General features: G+C 41.9%; 1 protein-coding gene and 1 long non-coding RNA gene across 2 annotated transcripts; both read left to right on the top strand.

Moving 5' to 3' along the window:
• The first annotated feature begins 9,002 nt into the window (after window positions 1-9,002).
• On the top strand, window positions 9,003-9,466 carry LOC117595348. Its single transcript, XR_004576548.1, has 3 exons — window positions 9,003-9,037; window positions 9,165-9,272; window positions 9,385-9,466. It is a non-coding gene; the product is annotated as an uncharacterized LOC117595348 (long non-coding RNA).
• Window positions 9,467-11,881: 2,415 nt separating this feature from the next.
• On the top strand, window positions 11,882-13,653 carry LOC117595341 (ubiquitin carboxyl-terminal hydrolase 5-like). Its single transcript, XM_034295643.1, has 6 exons — window positions 11,882-11,977; window positions 12,070-12,149; window positions 12,259-12,390; window positions 12,617-12,696; window positions 13,066-13,135; window positions 13,627-13,653. The coding sequence occupies exons 1-5, from the start codon at window positions 11,975-11,977 to the stop codon at window positions 13,089-13,091; spliced, it is 321 nt and encodes a 106-aa protein (XP_034151534.1). The 5' UTR covers window positions 11,882-11,974; the 3' UTR covers window positions 13,092-13,135; window positions 13,627-13,653.
• Window positions 13,654-23,065: the final 9,412 nt, after the last annotated feature.

Raw genomic sequence — 23,065 nt, forward strand, 5'->3', positions numbered from 1 at the left:
GGAAATGCCTCCGATACTGCCGAAAATGCTGGCATTGGTATCGGCGAGTACTGGAGTCCAGGCACCGATCCGATACCACGTACTTTAATAGAAATAGGAATCCATTTACTGGTTAGCTCCATTGACATATATATAAAGCTCCGACATCTCTGACACAGTTCTTCTTCGCCGCTTTTAAAAAAGTTGCGCTGTGCTGCCATCAGCAGCTGCTGTTTTAGAGGGGCGAAGAAGAATTGTTCACCTGGCGCCTCCTTAAAAAGGAGCTAAGGTTAGCGCATCATGTCGGCAGTTTGGCAGTACTTTACAGTGGCTTTTCCCACCAGTAAGACGGCGACATGCAACATATGTAAAGAAGCAATTTCGAGGGTTGGCACGAGTGTTGCAAATTTCAACACCAGCAACTTAATCAAACATCTGAAGACGCGTCACGCTAAAGAGCACGACGAATTTACCAAAGCAAAGGGGAAAAAGAAGGACAAACTGCAGCAGCAAACTCTGGAAACTGCCTTCCAGCGACGAGATAAATTCCCTAAAGACAGCCAAAAAGCAACAAAGATAACCGACAAAATTTTGGAGTTTATTGTCCTGGATGACCAACCCCTGTCTGTTGTCGAAAATGTGTGATTTCGCTGCTTAATGGAGCATTTGGAGCCAAGGTACTGTTTGCCAGGTCGTAAATATATATCCGAAACTGCGCTACCCAAATTATACAAGGCCGTTAGGGAACACATTTCGTATATGCTGAAAGACGTGCAGGCAATCAGCTTTACCACGGCCATTTGGAGCTCCGACATGTGCCCCATGTCTTTGCTAAGTTTAACGTCACACTGGGTGGACAGTGAGTCAACATTTACCCCTCGAAGTGCGGTGCTGCATGCCAACGAGTTCCGAGGGTCAGATACTGGCACATTAATTGCCGAAGCAATTGAGGGGATGCTAGTAAAGTGGAAAATCCCCAAGTCCAACGTTCATGTTGTTTTGCGCGACAACGCTAGCAACATGAAGAAAGCCATGGACGAGATGGATGTACCAAGTTTGGGATGCTTCGCTCACACTCTCCAGCTGGTGGTGCATGAAGGGCTACTGTCACAGAGAAGTGTGAGTGATGCACTGGCGAATGGTAGGAAGATAGTCGCACATTTCAAACACTTGCCACTCGCTACTACACGCTTGGAGAATATTCAAAAAGATCTCCAAATGACCATCAAACGTCTGCACCAAGACGTAGCAACAAGGTGGAACAGTACCTACTATATGGTTGAGAGTTTACTGGAGCAGAAGAGGTCAATTTCAGCATATGGAGCTGACCACGACCTGCCAGTGACCCTTACGGCTAACCAGTGGGCTTTACTGGAGAAAATAATCACTGTTCTGGCACCATTTGAAGAACTGACCAAACAGATTAGCTCCTCCACCTCTTCTGCAGCTGAAGTCATCCCCTCAGTTTCAGTGTTGAAATGCCTGCTTGCTTGGGAGAACGAGGGGGACACAGGTATAAAAACCATGAAAACAACCCTTCTTGAGGCTGTCCAGAAAAGATTCAAGACCATCGAGAACGAGCCCTTGTATGCAGTTGCCACTCTTTTAGACCCAAGATTCAAAGACAGGTATGTCTAATATTTATTTTATTCAAAGTCTATATTATAAACAAAATGTTTAAATATTGCATTATTATTGATTACTATTGCATTAATATGTTACCACTAAAAACTACTATGGAGGAGGTTGCTATTTTACACATTAAGACATTTATTTATTATTTGTCATTGTTTTTAGATACTTCACAGGAGCAGACAACAGTAAGCATGCCATTCAGATATTTAAAAGCCTTTATTTTACAGTATTGTGGCTGCACTTTATTATTTTTAAATAATTATTCCTATATTTAAGTTGCTTTTTCACTACTGTTTTATACAGTTCTATTTAAAAATAAATTTCTTCCATTTGCTGTATTCATTCGTTTTACAAAGGGTTTAACCTGAGCCAGGCCTTACCACAATGATAATCATATCACAGTCATGCAGGCGTAGTATGATCTCTTTTTTTTAACACACTGGTATCGGTACTCGGTATCGGCCGATACCCACAGGACGTGTATCGGAATCGGTATCGGGAGGTAAAAAATGGTATCTGAACATCTCTAGTCTGAACAAAGGGAGTGAGAGAGACTGAGTGCGTAAGTGTCTGAGTGTGAGCGTCTGTAATAATCGTTAGTTGCAGCAACTATAAGAAACAGTCAGTTTAAACTGTTTGAAACTTTCGATTTATAGCTTTGGTGCGTTTTTATAGCTGTAGTTTTGATTTTTACTTTTAGGAGAATGGCAGATTGAGAAGAAATTTTAAAAAAGTACTTCAAACAATAAGCAGCTTTGGTAAGTTTGATGGATTTTTATGTATTTTTACTAGCATGGCCGGCACCATGAGGGGTCTTAAGGGAGCTTTGTATTCAGTTGTGTTTAGAACTGAAACACAGCAGGAGGAGAGCATTAAACAGACAAACTAAATACTGGTGCCGGGCCTGTAAATAGCTATTTATTATTATGTATACCTTAAAGTGTCGGAGGGTCCAGTTTTTCAGATTTTTCTCATATACTATTGGTCTATTTCCATGTCAATTAAGTATTGAACGGTTCCCCAGTTAAAGCCCCGTATTTTAATGATTACACATTAACTATAGTTAGGTTGGTAGTTGTTAGCCTCATTTTGAACACAGCAGTTGGGGTAAATCTGTCCAGGAACACGGTGAGTGTACTGTACATTCTGGATGGTTTCAGTCAATGTGTATTAATGTCGTGTCAACTAGTGTATTGTAAGTCTCATAGGTGTTGGGCCTGGTGTTAAATCAGTTTATTCCACTCCATAAATGTCATTGTCACTTAATATGGGGGGGATATGTTGAATGTCAATAGCCTATAGCCCTATAGTGTCATATGGTGACATTATTAGAATACGGTTTAATTATGGGAAAATAGTGCTGAAGGCCTAAGTGTAAAATGTACGGCCGCCACTGCTTATGGGTTATGTTGGAAAGGGTTTGTAAACCATTGCTTTCAAATTCCATAAGATTGGGATACATCTCTACAATACACCAGATATTCAGTCATTCCAATTAATCCAATAACCCTTGATCTTGGAGAATGTGATGGCAATTTCTAAAATCCAAATAATTCTATGAAAATGGTAGGTAAGACAGGAGAAATCAATTGCGCAATAAACGGTTTTAATGAAACTTGCAAGGAGAAAGTATACAGGTTACAAAGTAACAGTGAATAGTTTCTAACTCAACATAGCTAATTCAACTGTATATATCACATAGGAAAAAGGGGTGTGGTAAGATGCTGCCATCTGTTTCATGTCAATCAAACACCTTTCCCTTTGTTCTATCACACACGTCAAATGCTATCTTCCCCCACCTTATCCTTCCTGCCATAATGTTTTCTGTAGTGTTTACCCAAAGGGGCCAACTGACCTTGCTGCCCCCTGTTGTATCTTCTCCTATCCTGTCCTAAAACCCTCTGATCTCCATCTGGACAGACAATAGATGTCCCCTATGCAAATACCAGGTCCCACACATTCCTGTACCTATCTTAACAGTGGGACTCAATCCTTTACTCAGAGAGAATACATTGTATATAGAAATTTCCACAACAAGAATCTGTCTTTTTATCTGAAGATAACCCAAAATCTAGGGATTTGTTTACCTATTCTGCTATTTGTGTTTTATTCATGTTTTTTATTGTTTCAATACATTGAAAAATGAACAGGAAAGGGGTATTGACATTATTGTAAATAAAATCCAAGATATCTGTAGCTTTTCGCGCCTACACTAAATCTGCATTAGTCTGATGTTTTGATCCACAACCACCAACATTGTCAAAACGTTGCAGAAACCCCAGCACGCGAATGCAAGTTCGCAATCATGAACCAACACCGGCAAACAAATTACCCGCGCGCAAGTAACCTTATTAGAGTCACCATGTGGTGGATTTTCAAAACGCTAATTAAAGAAACAAACTGTGATTATACACCTGCAATCCTATAGCTTAAATTAGATGTTGTCAATAGCCAATGATAACCAATGAACGCAATTTTCTGAGATGCAAAGCAAGCAGAATCACATGGCCTACCTATGGAGTTGAAGTGGCTGCATCAAATACAACCAATCATCCTTAGTGCTTCCCGACACACCCTTTCTCCTCAAATATCGTGATAAATTCCATATGTTTTATCTTGAAGGCACCGCCATGTTACAGCTAATCTAACAAATAGTTGCCAAATATTCTAAACAATACCTGCTGAAATTATATAAATTCAGGTAGGCATATTGCTTATCATTGTTCTGAGAAAGATGCATTGATAGTAGATAACTAAATCACATTTTATATGGATCGGCTAATATCGTAGATTTTTTTTAACCAACAAAACCGGAGAAAATTAAACTAGCGCTTCATCGGTCTCTGATCTGGTTATGCGCGCCCACTTTTGCGCATGAAGATCACACGCACACACAACTGAGGCGCGCAGTTGATATTTGGGTTCAAATGACAATGTTTTAAAACAATTTTGAATGTATGTCAAAGAATACATACATTTTATTTATTTATTTTTTTATTTTTTTATTCAATGCCACAAGAACAAGAGGTATTACATACACAATAATACATACATTAGCTTAGAGAAAAAGAAAAAAAAGGAAAAGAAAGAGAGAGAAATACCTTTTACAGATAATCCAGAGCTTTCAAAACATTACATGTTTTCATTGCTTTTTTGTTTTTAGTTTGTTGCAGAAGATGTACATATAAGGTAAAGTCATTTATAAAATGTGGAAAATTTGGTTTCTCTTGAGCCCACTTCTTTTTATGTATATGGTATTTTCCTAATAAAATGAATAACTGTATAATATGCTGTTCTTTACATTCCAAATTATCTTTCTGAGTATAAAAAAGCACATCAAAAACACAAATTTCCATCTTACACTTTAGTTTCCTATTAACAAAGGCTTCTAAATCTTTCCAAAATAATCTTGAGTAAATACAATGAAAAAAAAGATGCAAAATCGTTTCTTTCTCTAGTGCACAAAATTCACACGTATATGAAATATTTAGCTTAAATCTTTCCAAAACCTTTTTAGCAGGATAAATTATGTGAAGTATTTTGTAAGATACTTCTTTAATTTTGTTATTTACACAGAACTTATTTGGTAATTTCCATGCTCTACCCCAAGAGATTTCCCCAAATAAAGAAGACCAAAAGAATCTTGCTGTAGGAAAAGACACAGAACCAAGAGCATTCCTTATAATCTTATTACTACAATTTTGTTTTAAAACATCAATACTATCAATGAAAATTTTATCACAAAGATTGTCTATGTTGATTTCTACTGAATCAGTGTCTTTTAAGAGTAACATCACACTCTTTGGAATTGCGTCAAGAACAATAGCAAAGTCTCTCGGTTTAACAGGTAATTTAAATTTTTGTAGAAACTCAGTATATGATAATAAATATCCATTTGAATTAATTAATTGTCTCACTAATATAATACCTTCATTGAACCAAGTGTGATAGAATAGTGATTTGTTTTTAAATAGTATGTCTTTATTATTCCATATGAAATAGTTGTGTGGTGAAAAATTGTGTTTATATACCAATTTCCATGCTAGCAAGGCTTGTTTGTGAAAACTGGCCAATTTTACAGGAATTTTGTCAGCAGAAAAGTTACATTTAAAAAAAAAACCTATGCCTCCAAGAGTATTAAATATATAATTTGGAAATACATTCCAAAGACTTTCTCTATTGTTCAAAAACTCTATCAACCATTTAATTTTGAAAGTGTCATTAAGTGTACTATAATCTAAGACCTCAAGTCCCCCTTGCTCTTTGATGTTACATAAAACCTCCTTTTTTAAATAATGCGGCTTTTTCCTCCATATGAAGTCATACAATATCTTATCTAATTCCTTAACCACCTTAGGAGGCATATCTAATGATAAAGATGTATATACTGATCTAGATATACCTTCCGCCTTAGACAATAATACCCTCCCAATCATTGATATATCCCTCATTAACCACCGATTAAATTTATTTTTTGTTCTCTCAATAATTGGTTCAAAATTTAACTGACTCCTTTGTTTTTCATTTTTACAAATTACTACACCTAAATATGTTAATTGGTGTTTAACTGGGATATTCTCTATTTCTGTAGAGGAGCAATCTTTAAGGGGAAACAATACAGATTTATCACAATTCATTTTAAGGCCAGATACAGCAGTGAATGCCTCAATGCATCTAATTATTTTAAGTACCTCAAATTTGTTTTTCAAAAAGATTGCAGTGTCATCAGCAAACTGGCTAAGTTTAAACTCAAATCCAAAAGCTGTGATACCATTATACTTATTCCTTTTAACATGCATTGCCAAAACCTGAGTGACTAACAGAAACAAAGACGGAGAGAGAGGGCATCCTTGCCTGATTCCACGGTGAATATCAAACCTCTGTGAAGTACCATGTGCAAGTTTGACAGAACTATTACAGCCATTATACAATGTTTTAACTGCTTTCAAAAATATATCTCCAAAACCTAACAATGTAATAACTTTGAAAATAAACTCATGATTCACAGTATCGAATGCTTTGTAAAAATCAATAAATAAAATAAAACTTTCATCTTCAATAAAATGATTATAATCAATCATATCTAAGATTAGTCTTATATTATTCCTAATATGACGGCCTTGCATAAAACCAGACTGTTCCATATCAATTACTTGATCTAAACCTTGTTTTATTCTTCTAGCAAAAATCATTGCAAACAATTTACTGTCATTATTAAGCAAACTAATAGGCCTCCAATTTTCAATGAGTAATTTGTCCTTGTTGGGTTTGGGTATCAGTGTTATAACTCCTTGTTTTAATGAAGCAGGCAATTCACCTTTTTTTATAGCTTCTATAAATACTAATAAGAAAAAGGGAGAAAGTTCTTTAGAAAATGTCTTATAAAATTCACCTGTTAGCCCGTCATTGCCTGGAGACTTGTTATTTTTTAGCAAGTTAATGCACTCTCTCAACTCTTCAATATCTATTTCTTTGTCACACAGATCTTTGAAGGTCTGATCTATTTTTTTGGCATCGTCCATAAAACTATTTAAAAAAATATCAATATTGGAAGTAGCCATTTTGGAAGAATACAAATTACTAAAAAACTGAGCAACATATTTTGAAATATCTATAGAATTATCAACTATTTTATTGTTAATCATTAGTTTTGACACTGAGGCAAAATCACTGTTTCTTTTTTCAAGGCCAAAGAATACATACATGTCGATGTAGACGCTAGCGGCGTACACGTCTACATTTTCGTAATGCGCGATCGGAATTATAGATGAATAGATCAGGAGCCATCTCGATATTGTTTTTGTTGTCAATTTTAGTTTCGGGGATATTCATAAAAATCCGGGACTAGCCCAGGCTTAAGGACACCACTGATTTCAATTAACACATGAATAGCAGCAAATAAAAATACATTCCAGCCTCTGTTAAATGTTCACAATCAAGCAGAATGACCAGCAAGTTGGAGCTTGGGAAAGATAAAACCATGGCTTTTATCAAATAAAACATTTTATGAAATAGCACAAACTATAAATACATATGAATTGATTACTTTCAAATTGTAGGTATGTAGTTGTTACCTGGTTACAGGCTACCCATGATGAATTCAACTTTGCCCAAATGGAACCAAAGGCATTATTATGTCAGATGACATCACAAAGTCAAATAAGCTATACGATGTTCAAAAACAACCCATATTCTACAGAAACACTAAAATGGGAGGATTGTGCTGTTGTATGAAGGTACATGTCTAGCTTGGACTTCAAGTATCTAGTTCTTACTGCATAAGTAAACCTTGTTTTTTTTATTATGCATATTTGTGTCCCAACTGTTATGGTATCTTATACCCTTAACTCATGGGCACCACTTTTGACCAGAAATCTAGTGGCTAATAGTGTGCAATGGGACATAAGGTTGTAACTGTGGTGTTTGAATGGTTTCATTTGAGTTATTCTGTCTATTTGATATGTGTTTGCTGGTAAGGAAGAATGAAATAGTATCTGGCTATTAGTAATCAGGCTGTTAGTTATAAGTTCAGATCATCGTTTGACATTTGCAGTAATGTAAAGTAAAAAAAATAATATATATTTTGTAATATTCTACAATGTTTTCAAAACAGAAAAAGAAGAAACTTGTTTGTTTACGAATTCCACCTGAAGTGCTGCCATCAGATGCAAGTTTGGTGCCTGCACCCATTTTGGGAGACCAGAAGAAGAAAGACAGGAATCAAATCCAATGTGATTTGGTTTTCCTTCCTTCTTCCTCTTTGGAGCCATCTTTGACACCACTTGCCCTGCTATCTGGCAGAACTCCACCTCTCTCAAACCCTGGATCCCCTGGCAAATCACCCTCCAATCTGTCCTCTAGAGTCATCTCAATCTCCTCCTTCCACCTGTCTTCAGAGGAAGGATCACAGCCCTCTCCCCCTGTGAGAGAGTCTTGTGTTTCCCTGACTGACTCCACCCAGTCATCTTCTGACTCCACCCAGACATCTTCTAATCCCACCCAGTCTTCCTCTGATCCCCCCTTTTCATCATCTGACTCCACCCACTCATCTCCTGCCACTCCCCCTGGTCTTCCCTGCCCTTCCTCCCCAGTACACCTATCCCCTTCTGCCCCCCGGTGCTGTTCTCCCAAGCCCCTGGACCACCATGGAGAGACCTTGAAAGACATTGAGAACACCAGGTACTGTCTGATATAACACTACCTGCCAATATTTAAATGAGAAAGTCAAAGTGGTGGGAGCAGTTCTTCCACAGGAGAAGACAGTGGTGCCTCAAAGTGTTGCACCTGCTGGTCTGTAAACAGTTGACATTTGCTGGTGTTATTTTCCTCCAATTTTACAAAACAACTCTGTTACCACAGTGTCTCTGTCTCTCTCTGTAGAGGCCTCCATTGACAAGAGAGCCTCCTCTGTCTCCCTGGAAAGGTGAGTACTGTAGATAAGAACATTCTCAGATATCCCATGTAGAAAAATAACTGCTGGCAAAACGGTGGGGCTCAAGAGATATACTAAGGTTGAGCTACTTCTCATGCGATCTTTGCCTTTTCCCCAGATCTGGGGGCCCCCTGGCCCATCTCTCCATCCTCTTCAACAGGAGGGGCACCCAGATAGAGAGGCAAAGATGCACAGGCGATGTCAAAGACAACACCAAGCTCCTTGGGTAAAATACACCACACATATTTATCTGTACACTCAACTTTTGTTTTCAAATAATTCTGTGGTATTAAGAGGTATTGTGGATTCATGCCTCACAAATTCATTTTTTCTCTCAGGTTGCCCAACATCGGAAACACCTGTTTTATGAACTCTGCTCTGCAGTGCCTGTTGGAACTGCCTGCATTCTGCAGAGTCATCCAGAGTCATTCCTACCCCTCTTCTAAACTGCTCCGGTACACTACAGAACAAAGTCCCTCCTCAAATATCACAAGTAGAAACCTAAACCCTTTTAAGTTCTATGCGTCCAATAGAGCCTAAAAGGGTTGTTTGCCTGTCTTAAAAGATTTCAGTTTGGTTCTAAGTACAACACTTTTTATAAAGGCCATAATATGTGTAAATTATGTCTGATCTCTACCAAGCCTCCTTTTGTTCCAATATATTTCTATTCAGGATTGGCATATAATTCCACTGCACATAGAATGAGGACTATTTTATTAAAGACATGACGTTTGCAAATACTGTACTTGCACTTTATGTATGCATCCTTATCTTTACTGACAGTACTATCTTTATCTATTACTGTAGTCATTAAAGAACCACAAATTCAGCATTAAGTGGAATGTTCCTTACCTTGTGTATCCTGTTATTATGACAAATGAAACTTGAAAGTTTTCATTGAGCATTTGGATGAGATTTCATGTCCTTTTTATTTAGAGGCAGAAATGTAAGCACAGAATAAAGGATTTCCTTACTCCCTCCACAGCTGTTTTGCTGAATTACAGACTGCAAGGCTTTCTGAAGGCCCATCTAAATCTAGGACAAGGGAAAAGAAGAAAATCCTTAAAACTGTCAAAAGCTGCCTGTCCATTGGCCACCAGGACTATCAGGACAATGATGAACAGGTTAGATACTACGGTCAAAATACTCACTGTCACGTTCATCTGTTGACTCTTTTTCCTCAGCACTATTTTAGTTATAGTTGCTGATGTAAACTGAACAATAATATAAATCCAACATGTAAAGTGTTTGTCCCATGATCTAAAATGAAATATCACTGAAATATTCCATTCAAACATATTTGTATTCCCACTCACTGGAAGTCTGTAGATTACGGCATCAAATTATTTAAGTTTACTGATTTCCTTCTATGGACTGTAATTCATTGATATCTCTAAAATTGTTGCATGTTGCATATTCAATTTGTTGAGTATATTATTTGTTTCTTCCCTTCCTGTAGGATGCCCATGAATTTTTGGTGCACCTCCTATTTCAGCTGAAGGAGGAGGGTATGGCACTGAAGGACTCACCAGAACCATACATCTGTCCGGTGAAGCAGCTGAAATTCACACTGAACACTACACGTACCTGTACCAGGTAACCTAAACACTACACGTACCTGTACCAGGTAACCTGAACACCATACGTACCTGCACCAGGTAACATGAACACTACACGTACCTGCACCAGGTAACCTGAACACTACACATACCTGTACTAGGTAACCTGAACACAACATGTACCTACCCCAGGTAACCTGAACATTACAAATACCTGTACCAGGTAACCTGAACACAACATGTACCTGCACAAAGTAACCTGTACACTTCACATACCTGCACCAGGTAACCTGAACACTACACATTCCTGTACCAGGTAACCTGAACACTACACATACCTGCACCAGGTAAACTGAACACTACACATACCTGCACCAGGTAAACTGAACACCACACATTCCTGTACCAGGTAACCTGAACACTACACATACCTGCACCAGGTAAACTGAACACCACAGGTACCTGCACCAAGAAACAGACATGTCTACATACGCTACATGTATGTAACAGGCTTGTATGTAGACAGATGCTTATTTAGATGCAGCCTTGGTGAGGTTTAATGTTTTATGAAAATGTAGAATCCAGAGGGTAAAGCAGGTAGCATTAATGTTTCTGAGAACTGATGTATTTCCATCCCTCCTTTGTGATGGAAATTCCAATGTATCGACACTCGGAGTAAGGAACACAGAGACAAAAATTTCTCTTGGCACATTCTAAGAGTTTTATTAACTATTATGAAAATATGAGAGACGCGTCAACCGCTTACACACACATAATCGTCTGAGGAGTCTCTAACTCCATACATGAACAATCCGTATTTATTACATAGAAAAAGGGGTGTGGTAAGTCGTCGCCCATCAGTCTCATGTCAATCAAACACATGCCCTTTGTTCTATCACATGTCCTGGGCTTGACACAAGGGACATGGTGTCTTCCCTCATCTGGTTAACTTTCTCAACCCTTGAGGGAAACTTAAAGCATCTAGACAACCTACAGGTCAGCAGATGATTAACCCTACAACCTTCTGTGACCAATCAAGAATGCCCCCTAAGACATATACCAGATCCCCTCTCCTACATTCCTAAGGACCAGAAAGGACTGACACCCTTTCTTCTTCTAGGCAGGAGGACATGGCCCAAATACCTAATAATCCTCTGATATTATACAGACATGTGTGTCACAATCAAAGTAAAGATTTACATACCAGCCAATAGAAAGACAGATATTTCTCAAATGTACCTTAGTTCAAAATTTCCATAACACCTTCTGCCCCTGAAGCTGTGGAGCTGTAGTGTTTGGTCAGGAGAAATACAACCACCTGTCACTAAGTCTAAGCGCTCACCTGAGACATAGCCTGGAACACTACTTCATGGTACGCACTTAAAACCAAAAGTTAGTATGATAAGGAAGACTATTGTGAATGTAATGTTTATAGTCATTGTATTGCTGTGCTTTGTCACCTAGCCGTCTCCATTGGAATGTAAATGCTGGGACTGTTCAGGCAACATGGCATCTGTGTCCACCCACTTCCTGACACTGCCTCGGTGAGCCTCCCCTGTGATCTGTTCTCAACACACCAAACCACGTTTTTGAGTAAAGGACTGTGTTAATGCCTGTCTGTCTGTGTGAATGCCCGTCTGCTTCTCTGAGCAGGGTCCTAATGCTTCATGTGAAGCGGTTTTGTGCAGATGACTGGGAGCCAAAGAAGGTAGAGGACCCCATGTTTATCCCAGAAGAACTTACTCTCCAGGGCCTTTGTGGGGAAACTGTCCAGCCTGGTGACAGGTAGGTTCACTCTGGATATGGACAGATTCATGACCATGCGTCAAATGAACAGGAGCACGTTTGGTGTGAAAGTTTAACATCTAGATATTTGAGACTTGAATGCAAATATAAATGCTTGCAATCATTTTCCATCTTAATGTTAGAAATGGTCTAAGACTTTGAATTTTAGATGTACAGTTTGTTTAATTTGCATACTCACAAAACACTATGAATGACGTATTTTCAGTACCATCGATTCACAAAGGGTGAGGTCACTGGGAAACAACAGCGTGGTCAACACTCCACCAAACTGCCCTTCTAGTTCAGGTATGACATTGTGTTTCTAAGGGTCAGAAAACACCCTCTCATCATGTAACATGAGTGTTGAGGAGAGAAATAGGAAACAGATTAAAAGTGTCTCTTAATATACACTCTTAATATTTTTTTACATTTGATATGCATACAACAGCTTCAAATGGTTCAGACCAGCAAGCAAAAGCAGCTGATAGTGAGAAAAGGCAGCAGACAGCCACAGTGGTGAGAAGTAAAAAAATAGACACTGGCAGAGAGAAAGAGAGAGAGACTGAGAAAGAGACTAATAGAAGAACATAAATAACAGTATATTACTTGATCAAGTTGGGAGAGTGGTCAGATCAAGATTAAGTAGTCCTAATTTGGAAATGTGTTTTCTTACAGAGATACCAGCCAGAACCTGTTTATAGATTGTCAAGTGTGATCTCTCATCTGGGAGACAGCTTGTATACAGGTACAATATAGTTCAAATACACATGTAAAGTTACCTGCCAGGCAACGCTGCATAGTTCTAAAAAGTCTGGAACTCACCTTTTAAATACCATTTTAATCAATTTTAACAGCCTTTTTTAGGTCAGAAAAAAACATTTGTTATTTATGACAAAAAAACAAAACTTTCAAGAGTTCAAGGGAAAGCTATTTATCAGACAAGTTGATTCAGGTGTGCTAGATCTTCAATGTCTGGGCACCCCAAGGAGAGGTTTTAGAACCACTGAAAAAGGCCTGATATCATTTCCTGATTTTTTTGCAGAACATCTGGTGAACAGTCAAACTTGTCCTTTATTAGCCAATTAGAAAGTTGTGAAAAATGCTTTAATATGATCGGTATTGAATAGTAAAACAAGCACACCTTGCACACAAACATTTAAGAGTGTAATGTCTCAAATGTTCAATGTTCCCATGTCCACATTCTCCAGGCCACTACATCACTGATCTGCTGGACAGCCATGGTAGTGGATGGCTCTGTATGGATGATGTACGTGTCCGTAGGACAGATGTGGCCACTGTACTCAGGACCAGAGCTCACACTGCCTACATCCTCTTCTATGTGTGCAGGTACGGCTCTAGGCCACAAACGATGTCACAGAATATTTATTATGTTATTGAGTTTTCCCCTTTGTGTAATGCTCCTATATATGTTATTATTCAGACATTGTATTTAAGCCCTGTCTTCCTTCTCATATAGTGGAGCAGGTGAAGGAGACCAGGCACCTAAGATGCAGAATTAGAAGAGTTTCCAGATTAATCTGTCTGCCCAAGACCACCAAGGTAATCTTTGGGAAACCCTTTAGAGCATTAGTACTGAGGGCAGACACTGTTTTTGAAATTATGGGGGGGGGGCTATCTTAACATGGGACAGTGACAATTCATGTCCACTACACTTGATTGTTAATCGTCTTAAAATATAAATGCAAATAAAATGTCTTCCAGGGGATCAAAAGCTGCATGATTTTGTATGAAGAGTGGACAACTGAGGGGAACTCTGGGGCAGGAACACAAGATTTAAAGGGTTGCAACAGCTGGGTGGAGAGTGTCTGTGAAACTGCAGACAGAGGAACTAACATGGATAGAAAACAGCTACAAAGCACTAAATGAGATCTGAATATTTCTGTAAAATTTATTAAGGCCTGATACAGAAGTGAGACTGGTGTGGGGTCTTCTCTTTCCTTTCTAGAAACTTTGGGATCTTCAGACGTCCGTGGGTCTTCATTTTAATCAGACCCTGATCTTTTCCTTTCAGGTTTAATAATTTAGAGTAAATCTATCCATGTCAAAATAACTTGAGTGAATGTTGAATTTAGTCAAGAAAAAGATTTATTGCTAATTTTTATAATTAACAATGCTTACTTTGCTTCAAGTTTACTCATGTTTTATACACCAGACATCCCAGCAGCTTTTAGACATTTATTTTATTGTTTGTTTGTGCCATACGTTGCAGCTGCTTCTGGATGTTTGACTACGACCCCTGCCTTGGAGACTCACCGACTACGTTTTAAGCCTTCGCCCCTCCTGTACCTTTGCCTGGTTACACAGTCTTCACCCGTGTCTGAACCTGCCTGTCCTCCACCTAGTTACTGCCTCACCCTACTGGAACTATTACCTGCTGTGTGTGACCCTGCTTGACCACCATTACTGCATTACCCCTAGTGGGTCCAGAATTAAACATAGTGCGCTCTGCACTTGAATCTTATACGCTTTCCTTGATTATTTACAGAAACATTTATTGCTCTTTAGTTTTCATGTAGATTCGTGTTAGTACTGCCTGGCCACATAAACTCCTTGCTCTGGCCAAGAAGTACAGCAACATTTAGATAAAAAATTCTTCTGTTTTTCTGTAAACAAATGTTTTGATTGACAAATGGCTATTATCAATTAACATGAATATAAACTTTTTTAAACACAGACCAAGGTCTCTTTTACAGCTGGGCCGTGCATATACATGTTTACACAAACAGTAAAAAAACTCAGAGAACAAGACACTCATAAAAGACAAAGTACATTACTTAAAACACTGGTGTTATTTCCTCAGTGGTCCCAGGTTCTTGGTGGATATTGGGCCTTACGAGGTCTGCAGTGTCCCTTATGTGTAGTAACCTAAACAAATGGAGCACACTTTTCTACATTCCATTACAGTGTCTGGTAAATTCCAACACAGGCACACCTCATTTTACTTAATGAGTTACTAATTAGGTGATTACCTGAACCAAATCTAATTTAACAAGGAAAAGTATAAAAACCACTGCAGTGGTCATCACTATCCTCTTGCAATAGCACCAGCTGGATGGCAAAAACAGTGCAAGTATTACCTCATAGGTAAATTAAATTAAAAAATAACTATTCAGCCTGACAAAAGAGTTAAAAGAATAGCTTTGAGTGAGGAAAAAATGATCAATTCTGGCTTTACTGGCAGAGGGATCCATCCTGAAAATTCAAAGATGGTGGTTCATAAGAACAAGGTCAAGCAACAGACATTGGGGACAACAAAGATAAAGACTGGTAGAGGGCGAAAACGACTGTCCACTGACCGAGAGGACTGTCAACTCATTTGAATGTCACTCAACAACCGTAGGATGATATCAAGTGACCAACAAAAAGAATGGCAAATAGCAGCTGCTGTGCACGGTGAGGACGGCTCAAAACAGGCTCCTAGGAGCAGGGCTGAAGTCTTCATCAATGAGAAGCAAAGAAGAGCCAGGCTGAAGTTTGCAAAAGTCCATAAGGATTGGACTGTAGAGGAATGGAGTAAGGTCATCTTCTCTGAAGAGTCAAATTTTCAGCTTTGTCCAACACTTGGTTGTCTAACCATACCATACCATACCATCTTCTTCCGCTTATCCGGGGCCGGGTCGCGGGGGCAGCAGTCTAAGCAGGGATGCCCAGACTTCCCTCTCCCCAGACACTTCCTCCAGCTCTTCCGGGGGGACACCGAGGCATTCCCAGGCCAGCCGGGAGACATAGTCCCTCCAGCGTGTCCTAGGTCTTCCCCGGGGTCTCCTCCCGGTGGGACGGGACCGGGAAGGCGTTCCGGAGGCATCCAAAACAGATGCCCAAGCCACCTCAGCTGACCCCTCTCGATGTGGAGGAGCAGCGGCTCTACTCGGAGCTCCTCCCGGGTGACCGAGCTTCTCACCCTATCTCTAAGGGATCGCCCAGCCACCCTGCGGAGAAAGCTCATTTCGGCCGCCTGTATCCGGGATCTTGTCCTTTCGGTCATGACCCAAAGCTCATGACCATAGGTGAGAGTAGGAACGTAGATTGACCGGTAAATCGAGATCTTCGCCTTGCGGCTCAGCTCTTTCTTCACCACGACAAACCGATACATCGACCGCATTACTGCAGAAGCTGCACCGATCCGTCTGTCAATCTCCCGTTCCATCCTTCCCTCACTCGTGAACAGGACCCCTAGATACTTAAACTCCTCCACTTGAGGCAGGCACTCTCCACCAACCTGAAGTGGGCAAGCCACCCTTTTCCGACTGAGGACCATGGCCTCGGATTTGGAGGTACTGATTTTCATCCCCACCGCTTCACACTCGGCTGCAAACCGTCCAAGTGCATGCTGAAGGTCCTGGCTTGAAGGGGCCAACACGACAACATCATCCGCAAAGAGCAGAGACGAAATCGTGTGGTCCCCAAACCTGACACCCTCCGGCCCCTGGCTGCGCCTAGAAATTCTGTCCCTAAAAATTACGAACAGACCCGGTGACAAAGGGCAGCCCTGCTGGAGTCCAACATTGTTGGGTTCAGTTCACCAAACTTCTATATAGTCTAATTTGTCTAATGAGAAAGAACCACACCAAGAGTCAGAAAGACGTTTTAGAAGTCACTTCTGCAGAAGGGAGAGAGCCGTTGATCTCCACTGAGCCAGGAACGAGCCTGCATGTAGGATTCAACTCAGCCACTCACACCTTCTCCATGGGTGGACCCGTTTTTATTTAGAAGCACAGCGTTCAGTAGTCATAACACACATGTCCTTTTCCTCTTGGTTATCTCTAGTTGTTATTGCATACTGGAACATCTTGTTATTGAGCGTTATAGGTAGGAAGCATGTGGACAGTAATGAAAACCACATAACTGTTTCAATTGGAACATGTTATTCTAGGCTTATACTGAATGTAATTTAGATAGATTGGTGAAAGCTTTCACAATGATTGAAACAGATCCTATATGAAACATTAACTTCTTACAAACATGCACAGGGAACAAGTCTGACTTACTGCCGGCAATGCGGACCAAGCTCCTGCTTCGGTCGTTCAGGGACCTGACAGCCCTTAGCAAGGGACCCAGGACCCCATATTCTCGAAGCACCCTCCACAGGATGCTGCGAGGGACACAGTCGAATGCCTTCTCCAAATCCACAAAACACATGTGGATTGGTTGGGCAAACTCCCATGAACCCTCCATCACCCTGTAGAGGGTATAGAGGGTGTAGAACCTCCTGAATCCGAGGTTCTACTATCGGCCGTATTCTCCTCTCCAGAACCCTGGCATAGACACCCTCCGGTCCCCCTTCTTAAAAAGAGGGACCACCACCCCGGTCTGTCATACCAGAGGCACTGTCCCCGACTGCCACGCGATGTGGCACAGGCGTGTCAGCCAAGACAGCCCCACAACATCCAGAGACTTGAGGTACTCAGGGCGGATCTCATCCACCCCCGGTGCCTTGCCACCGAGGAGTTTCTTAACCACCTCTGTGACTTCAGCCCGGGCGATGGATGAGTCCACCTCTGAGCCCTCATCCTCTGCATCCTTAATGGAAGACGTGACGGCGGGATTGAGGAGATCCTCGAAGTACTCCTTCCACCGCCTGACGACATCCCCAGTTGAGGTCAACAGCTGCCCACCTCTACTGTAAACAGCGTTGGTAGGGCACTGTTTCCCTCTCCTGAGGCGCCGGATGGTTTGCCAGAATCTTTTCGAGGCCAGCCGATAGTCCTTCTCCATGGCCTCACCGAACTCCTCCCAGGCCCGAGTTTTTGCCTCCACAACCACCCGGGCTGCAGCCCGCTTGGCCTGTCGGTACCCGTCAGCTGCCTCAGGAGTCCCACAAGCCAACCAGGCCTGATAGGACTCCTTCTTCAGCTTGACGGCATCCCTTACTTCCGGTGTCACCACCGGGTTCGGGGATTGCCGCCTCGACAGGCACCGGAGACCTTACGGCCACAGCTCCGAGCGGCCGCTTCGACAATGGCGGTGGAGAACATGGTCCACTCGGACTCAATATCTCCAGCCTCCCTCAGGATCCAGTCGAAGCTCTGCCGGAGGTGGGAGTTAAAGATCTCTCTGACAGGAGACTCGGCCAGACGTTCCCAGCAGACCCTTATAGTACGCTTGGGCCTGCCGAGTCTGTCCAGCTTCCTCCCCCGCCATCGGATCCAACTCACAACCAGGTGGTGATCAGTTGACAGCTCCGCCCCTCTCTTCACCCGAGTGTCCAAGACATACGGCCGCAGGTCAGATGAAACGACAACAAAGTCGATCATCGACCTGCGGCCTAGGGTGTCCTGGTGCCACTTGCACTGATGGACACCCTTATGCTTGAACATGGTGTTCGTTATGGACCCTTGTTGTCTAACCCTTACGGAAAAAACACATGAATTTCACGTGGAAAATCACATGATTACACCGATTAAATAAAAACATGATATTCCAATGTGTTTTTGGAACATTCCACATGTGGCATTTGACACATGGTAAATACACATGTGGGAAGTACACGTAAGTACATGTGAAAAATCATGTGCCGTTTTTAGAACTTACCACATGTGGTATTTCACATGTGTAATTTAACATGATCTCCCATGTGGATAGAGTTTCATTTTCACATGTACGTGTTTCACATTCACATGTTGAGTTTTTGGAACATATAACATTTCAAATCCACATTCCACACTTCATTAATAAAAAAAACAATCAGTCCAAGTACTTTCAGCTATGTTTATTAGAACCTTGTAATTTTATTGCAAATGTGTATGATATTATTGTAAATGTGCATGTGTAAAGTATATGTGAGGCAATGTACTGATAGGGATCCAGTAGTTTTCCTGGTAGTGCCGGTTCTTGTTGCTGTTTTGAAACACAATAAAACAAATACATTAATTAGTTTTAATCTCAATTAAACTAATTATGTTACTGTTACATTTTCAATCCAAAACATTACTAATTTTTCCTAGAATCCTAGCTCTTCTCATTGGTATGCCGGACATCCCTCAGCTTTTGTGCCATACAGGCTTTTATCTCTGGATCTCCAATGTGGGGAAACTCGTTTTGGAGATGTTCTGAAAAATATAAATATATGTTCTCAATTAAAGATTTTACTTTGGCACTGAAGCAGTTGATTGTATAGTAATCAATGCTTGTGTACTGTGTGACAAATAACACTGTGTCATAAAGCATATTCACAGTAGATGTAAACGCTATAATCGTTATGACTCCTTAAAAAGTGACACTCCAATTCAGCATTTTTAAAAACTCTACTCCCTAAATGTGACTTGCTTCCTGTATTGCACAGGTGTCAAACCGGTTCCACGGAGGGCCGAGTGTCTGCAGGTTTTCGCTCTCACCTTGTACCTGATTGATTAATTAGTTCACTAATTGGTTAATTTCTACCCCCACCTGGTTGTTCAGGTCTGACCTGGGAACCAATTTAAAGGAAAACCCAAAGACCTGCAGACACATGGCCCTCCGTGGAACCGGTTTGACACCCCTGCTGTATTGAGAGAAAATCCAGTGTTGACCCTGTGGGCCATTCTCATTCCAGACCTGTAGGTGACAGTAAAGTGTATCACTTTGTTTTCTATCATTATTTACAAGCCAACAACAAACCTACAGGGCAAATAAAAAACTTGTGTAGGACTTTAAAGAGAGAGATTTTGATAACCAGGTGGTGCAATCTGGCCTGTGTGAATCAGAACTGGTTTCCAGATGGAAAGCGTCGGAAATGGGAAGGTACCTTTGTCCTGCAACAAAGTAGCAAGATATAATCCGACCTTTAGGTGTGGAACATTCTACAGTGCTCTCTACTAATATTGGCAAACTTGGTACATATGAGTAAATCGGGCTGTGAAAAAAAAATCTTTATTCTCTTGATCTATTATTGAAAATATGAAATAAAATCTAACTGTTCATCCAGGTACAACCCCGTTTCCAAGTTGGGACGCTGCGTAAAACACAAAGAAAAACAGAATGCAATCATGTGCAAATCATTTATCCCTGTATTTAATTGAAAATAGTACAAAGACACTGTATCAACTGTTGAATCTGAGACATTTCATGGTTTCTTTTAAGAAAATATATGAAAAATATGTGCCCACTTTGAGTTTGATGCCAGCAACATGTTTAAAAAAAGCAGGGACGGGGAAACAAAAGACTGGAAAGGTTGTGTAATGCTAAATAAAACCTGGTGGAACATCTCACCACTAATTAAGTTCACAATTCTCTAGATTTTGTAATGGGAATCACTACATCGGCTCAGGAACACTTCCAAAATATATTGTCTGTGAACACAGTATATCGCTACATCCACAAATGCAAGTTAAAACTCTACCATGCAGAAAAGAAACCATTTATAAACAAGATCCAGAACCGCCGCTGCCTTCTCTGGGCCCGAACTCATTTAAGAAGGATTGAGGCAAGAGGAAAACTCTCCTGTGGTCTGAGGAATCAAAATTATTTTTGGGAATCATGGACACCACGTCCTCCGGACTAAAGAGAGAGACCATCCAGCAGCACACAGTGCAAAAGACAGCTTTTGTGATGGTACGTGTATTAGTGCACATTGCATGGGTGACTTGCACATCTGTAAAGGCACCATTAACACTGAACAATATATTAAGGGTTTTGGAGCAACATATGCTGCCATCCAGATGACTTATTTTTCAGGGAAGGCCTTGCTTACCACATTGTGCACGTATTACAACAGCATGGCTCTGTAGTAAAAGAGCCTGGGTGCTAAACTGGCCGGCTTGCAGTACAGACCTGTCTCCCATTGAAACCATTTGACGCATTATGAAACTAAAAATATGACAAAGGAGGCCCCAAACTGTTGAGCAGCTGAAATCCTATTTTCAAGCAAGAATGGGAAAACATTTCACTTTCTACACCACAGCAATTGTTCTCCACAGTTCCCAAACGCTTGCAAACTATTGATAGAAGAACAGGTGTTGCAACACAGTGGTAAACATGCCCATGTCCCAATTTCTTTTAAACAAATTGCTGGCATCAAATTCAAATTTGCTGGCGGGGAAGGAGCCTGAGTTAGTGCGTGAGGTTGAGAGGTTCCGATTAGAGGTAGTCGGGATCACCTCTACGCACGGCTTGGGCTCTGGAACCACACTCCTTGAGAGAGGATGGACTCTTCACCACTCTGGAGTTGCCCATGGTGAGAGGCGGCGGGCTGGTGTGGGTTTGCTTATAGCTCCCCAGCTCTGCCGCCATGTGTTGGAGTTTACCCCGGTGAACGAGAGGGTCGTTTCCCTGCGCCTACGGGTCGGGGATAGGTCTCTCACTGTTGTTTGTGCCTACGGGCCGAACGGCAGTGCAGAGTACCCGACCTTCTTGGAGTCTCTGGGAGGGGTGCTGGAAAGTGCTCCGACTGGGGACTCTATCGTTCTACTGGGGGACTTCAACGCCCACGTGGGCAACGACAGTGACACCTGGAGGGGTGTGATTGGGAGGAACGGCCCCCCTGATCTGAACCCGAGTGGTGTTCAGTTATTGGACTTCTGTGCTTGTCACAGTTTGTCAATAACGAACACCATGTTCAAGCATAAGGGTGTCCATCAGTGCACGTGGCACCAGGACCGCAGGTCGATGATCGACTTTGTTGTCGTCTCATCTGACCTGCGGTCGTATGTCTTGGACACTCGGGTGAAGAGAGGGGCGGAGCTGTCAACTGATCACCACCTGGTGGTGAGTTGGATCCGATGGCGGCGGAGGAAGCTGGACAGACTCGGCAGGCCCAAGCGTACTATAAGGGTCTGCTGGGAACGTCTGGCCGAGTCTCCTGTCAGAGAGATCTTTAACTCCCACCTCCGGCAGAGCTTCGACTGGATCCCGAGGGAGGCTGGAGATATTGAGTCCGAGTGGACCATGTTCTCCACCGCCATTGTCGAAGCGGCCGCTCGGAGCTGTGGCCGTAAGGTCTCCGGTGCCTGTCGAGGCGGCAATCCCCGAACCCGGTGGTGGACACCGGAAGTAAGGGATGCCGTCAAGCTGAAGAAGGAGTCCTATCAGGCCTGGTTGGCTTGTGGGATTCCTGACGCAGCTGACGGGTACCGACAGGCCAAGCGGGCTGCAGCCCGGGTGGTTGTGGAGGCAAAAACTCGGGCCTGGGAGGAGTTCGGTGAGGCCATGGAGAAGGACTATCGGCTGGCCTCGAAGAGATTCTGGCAAACCATCCGGCGCCTCAGGAGAGGGAAACAGTGCCCTACCAACGCTGTTTACAGTAGAGGTGGGCAGCTGTTGACCTCAACTGAGGATGTCGTCGGGCGGTGGAAGGAGTACTTCGAGGATCTCCTCAATCCCGCTGCCACTTCTTCCATTGAGGAAGCAGAGGATGAGGGCTCAGAGGTGGACTCGTCCATCACCCGGGCTGAAGTCACTGAGGTGGTCAAGAAACTCCTCGGTGGCAAGGCACCGGGGGTGGATGAGATCCGCCCTGAGTACCACAAGTCTCTGGATGTTGTGGGGCTGTCTTGGTTGACACGCCTGTGCAACATCGCGTGGCGGTCGGGGACAGTGCCTCTGGGATGGCAGACCGGGGTGGTGGTCCCTCTTTTTAAGAAGGGGGACCGGAGGATGTGTTCCAACTATAGGGGGATCACACTTCTCAGCCTCCCCGGGAAAGTCTATGCCAGGGTTCTGGAGAGGAGAATACGGCCGA

This window comes from Esox lucius, chromosome 11 (assembly GCF_011004845.1).
Source record: "Esox lucius isolate fEsoLuc1 chromosome 11, fEsoLuc1.pri, whole genome shotgun sequence".
Taxonomy (NCBI): Eukaryota; Metazoa; Chordata; class Actinopteri; order Esociformes; family Esocidae; genus Esox; species Esox lucius.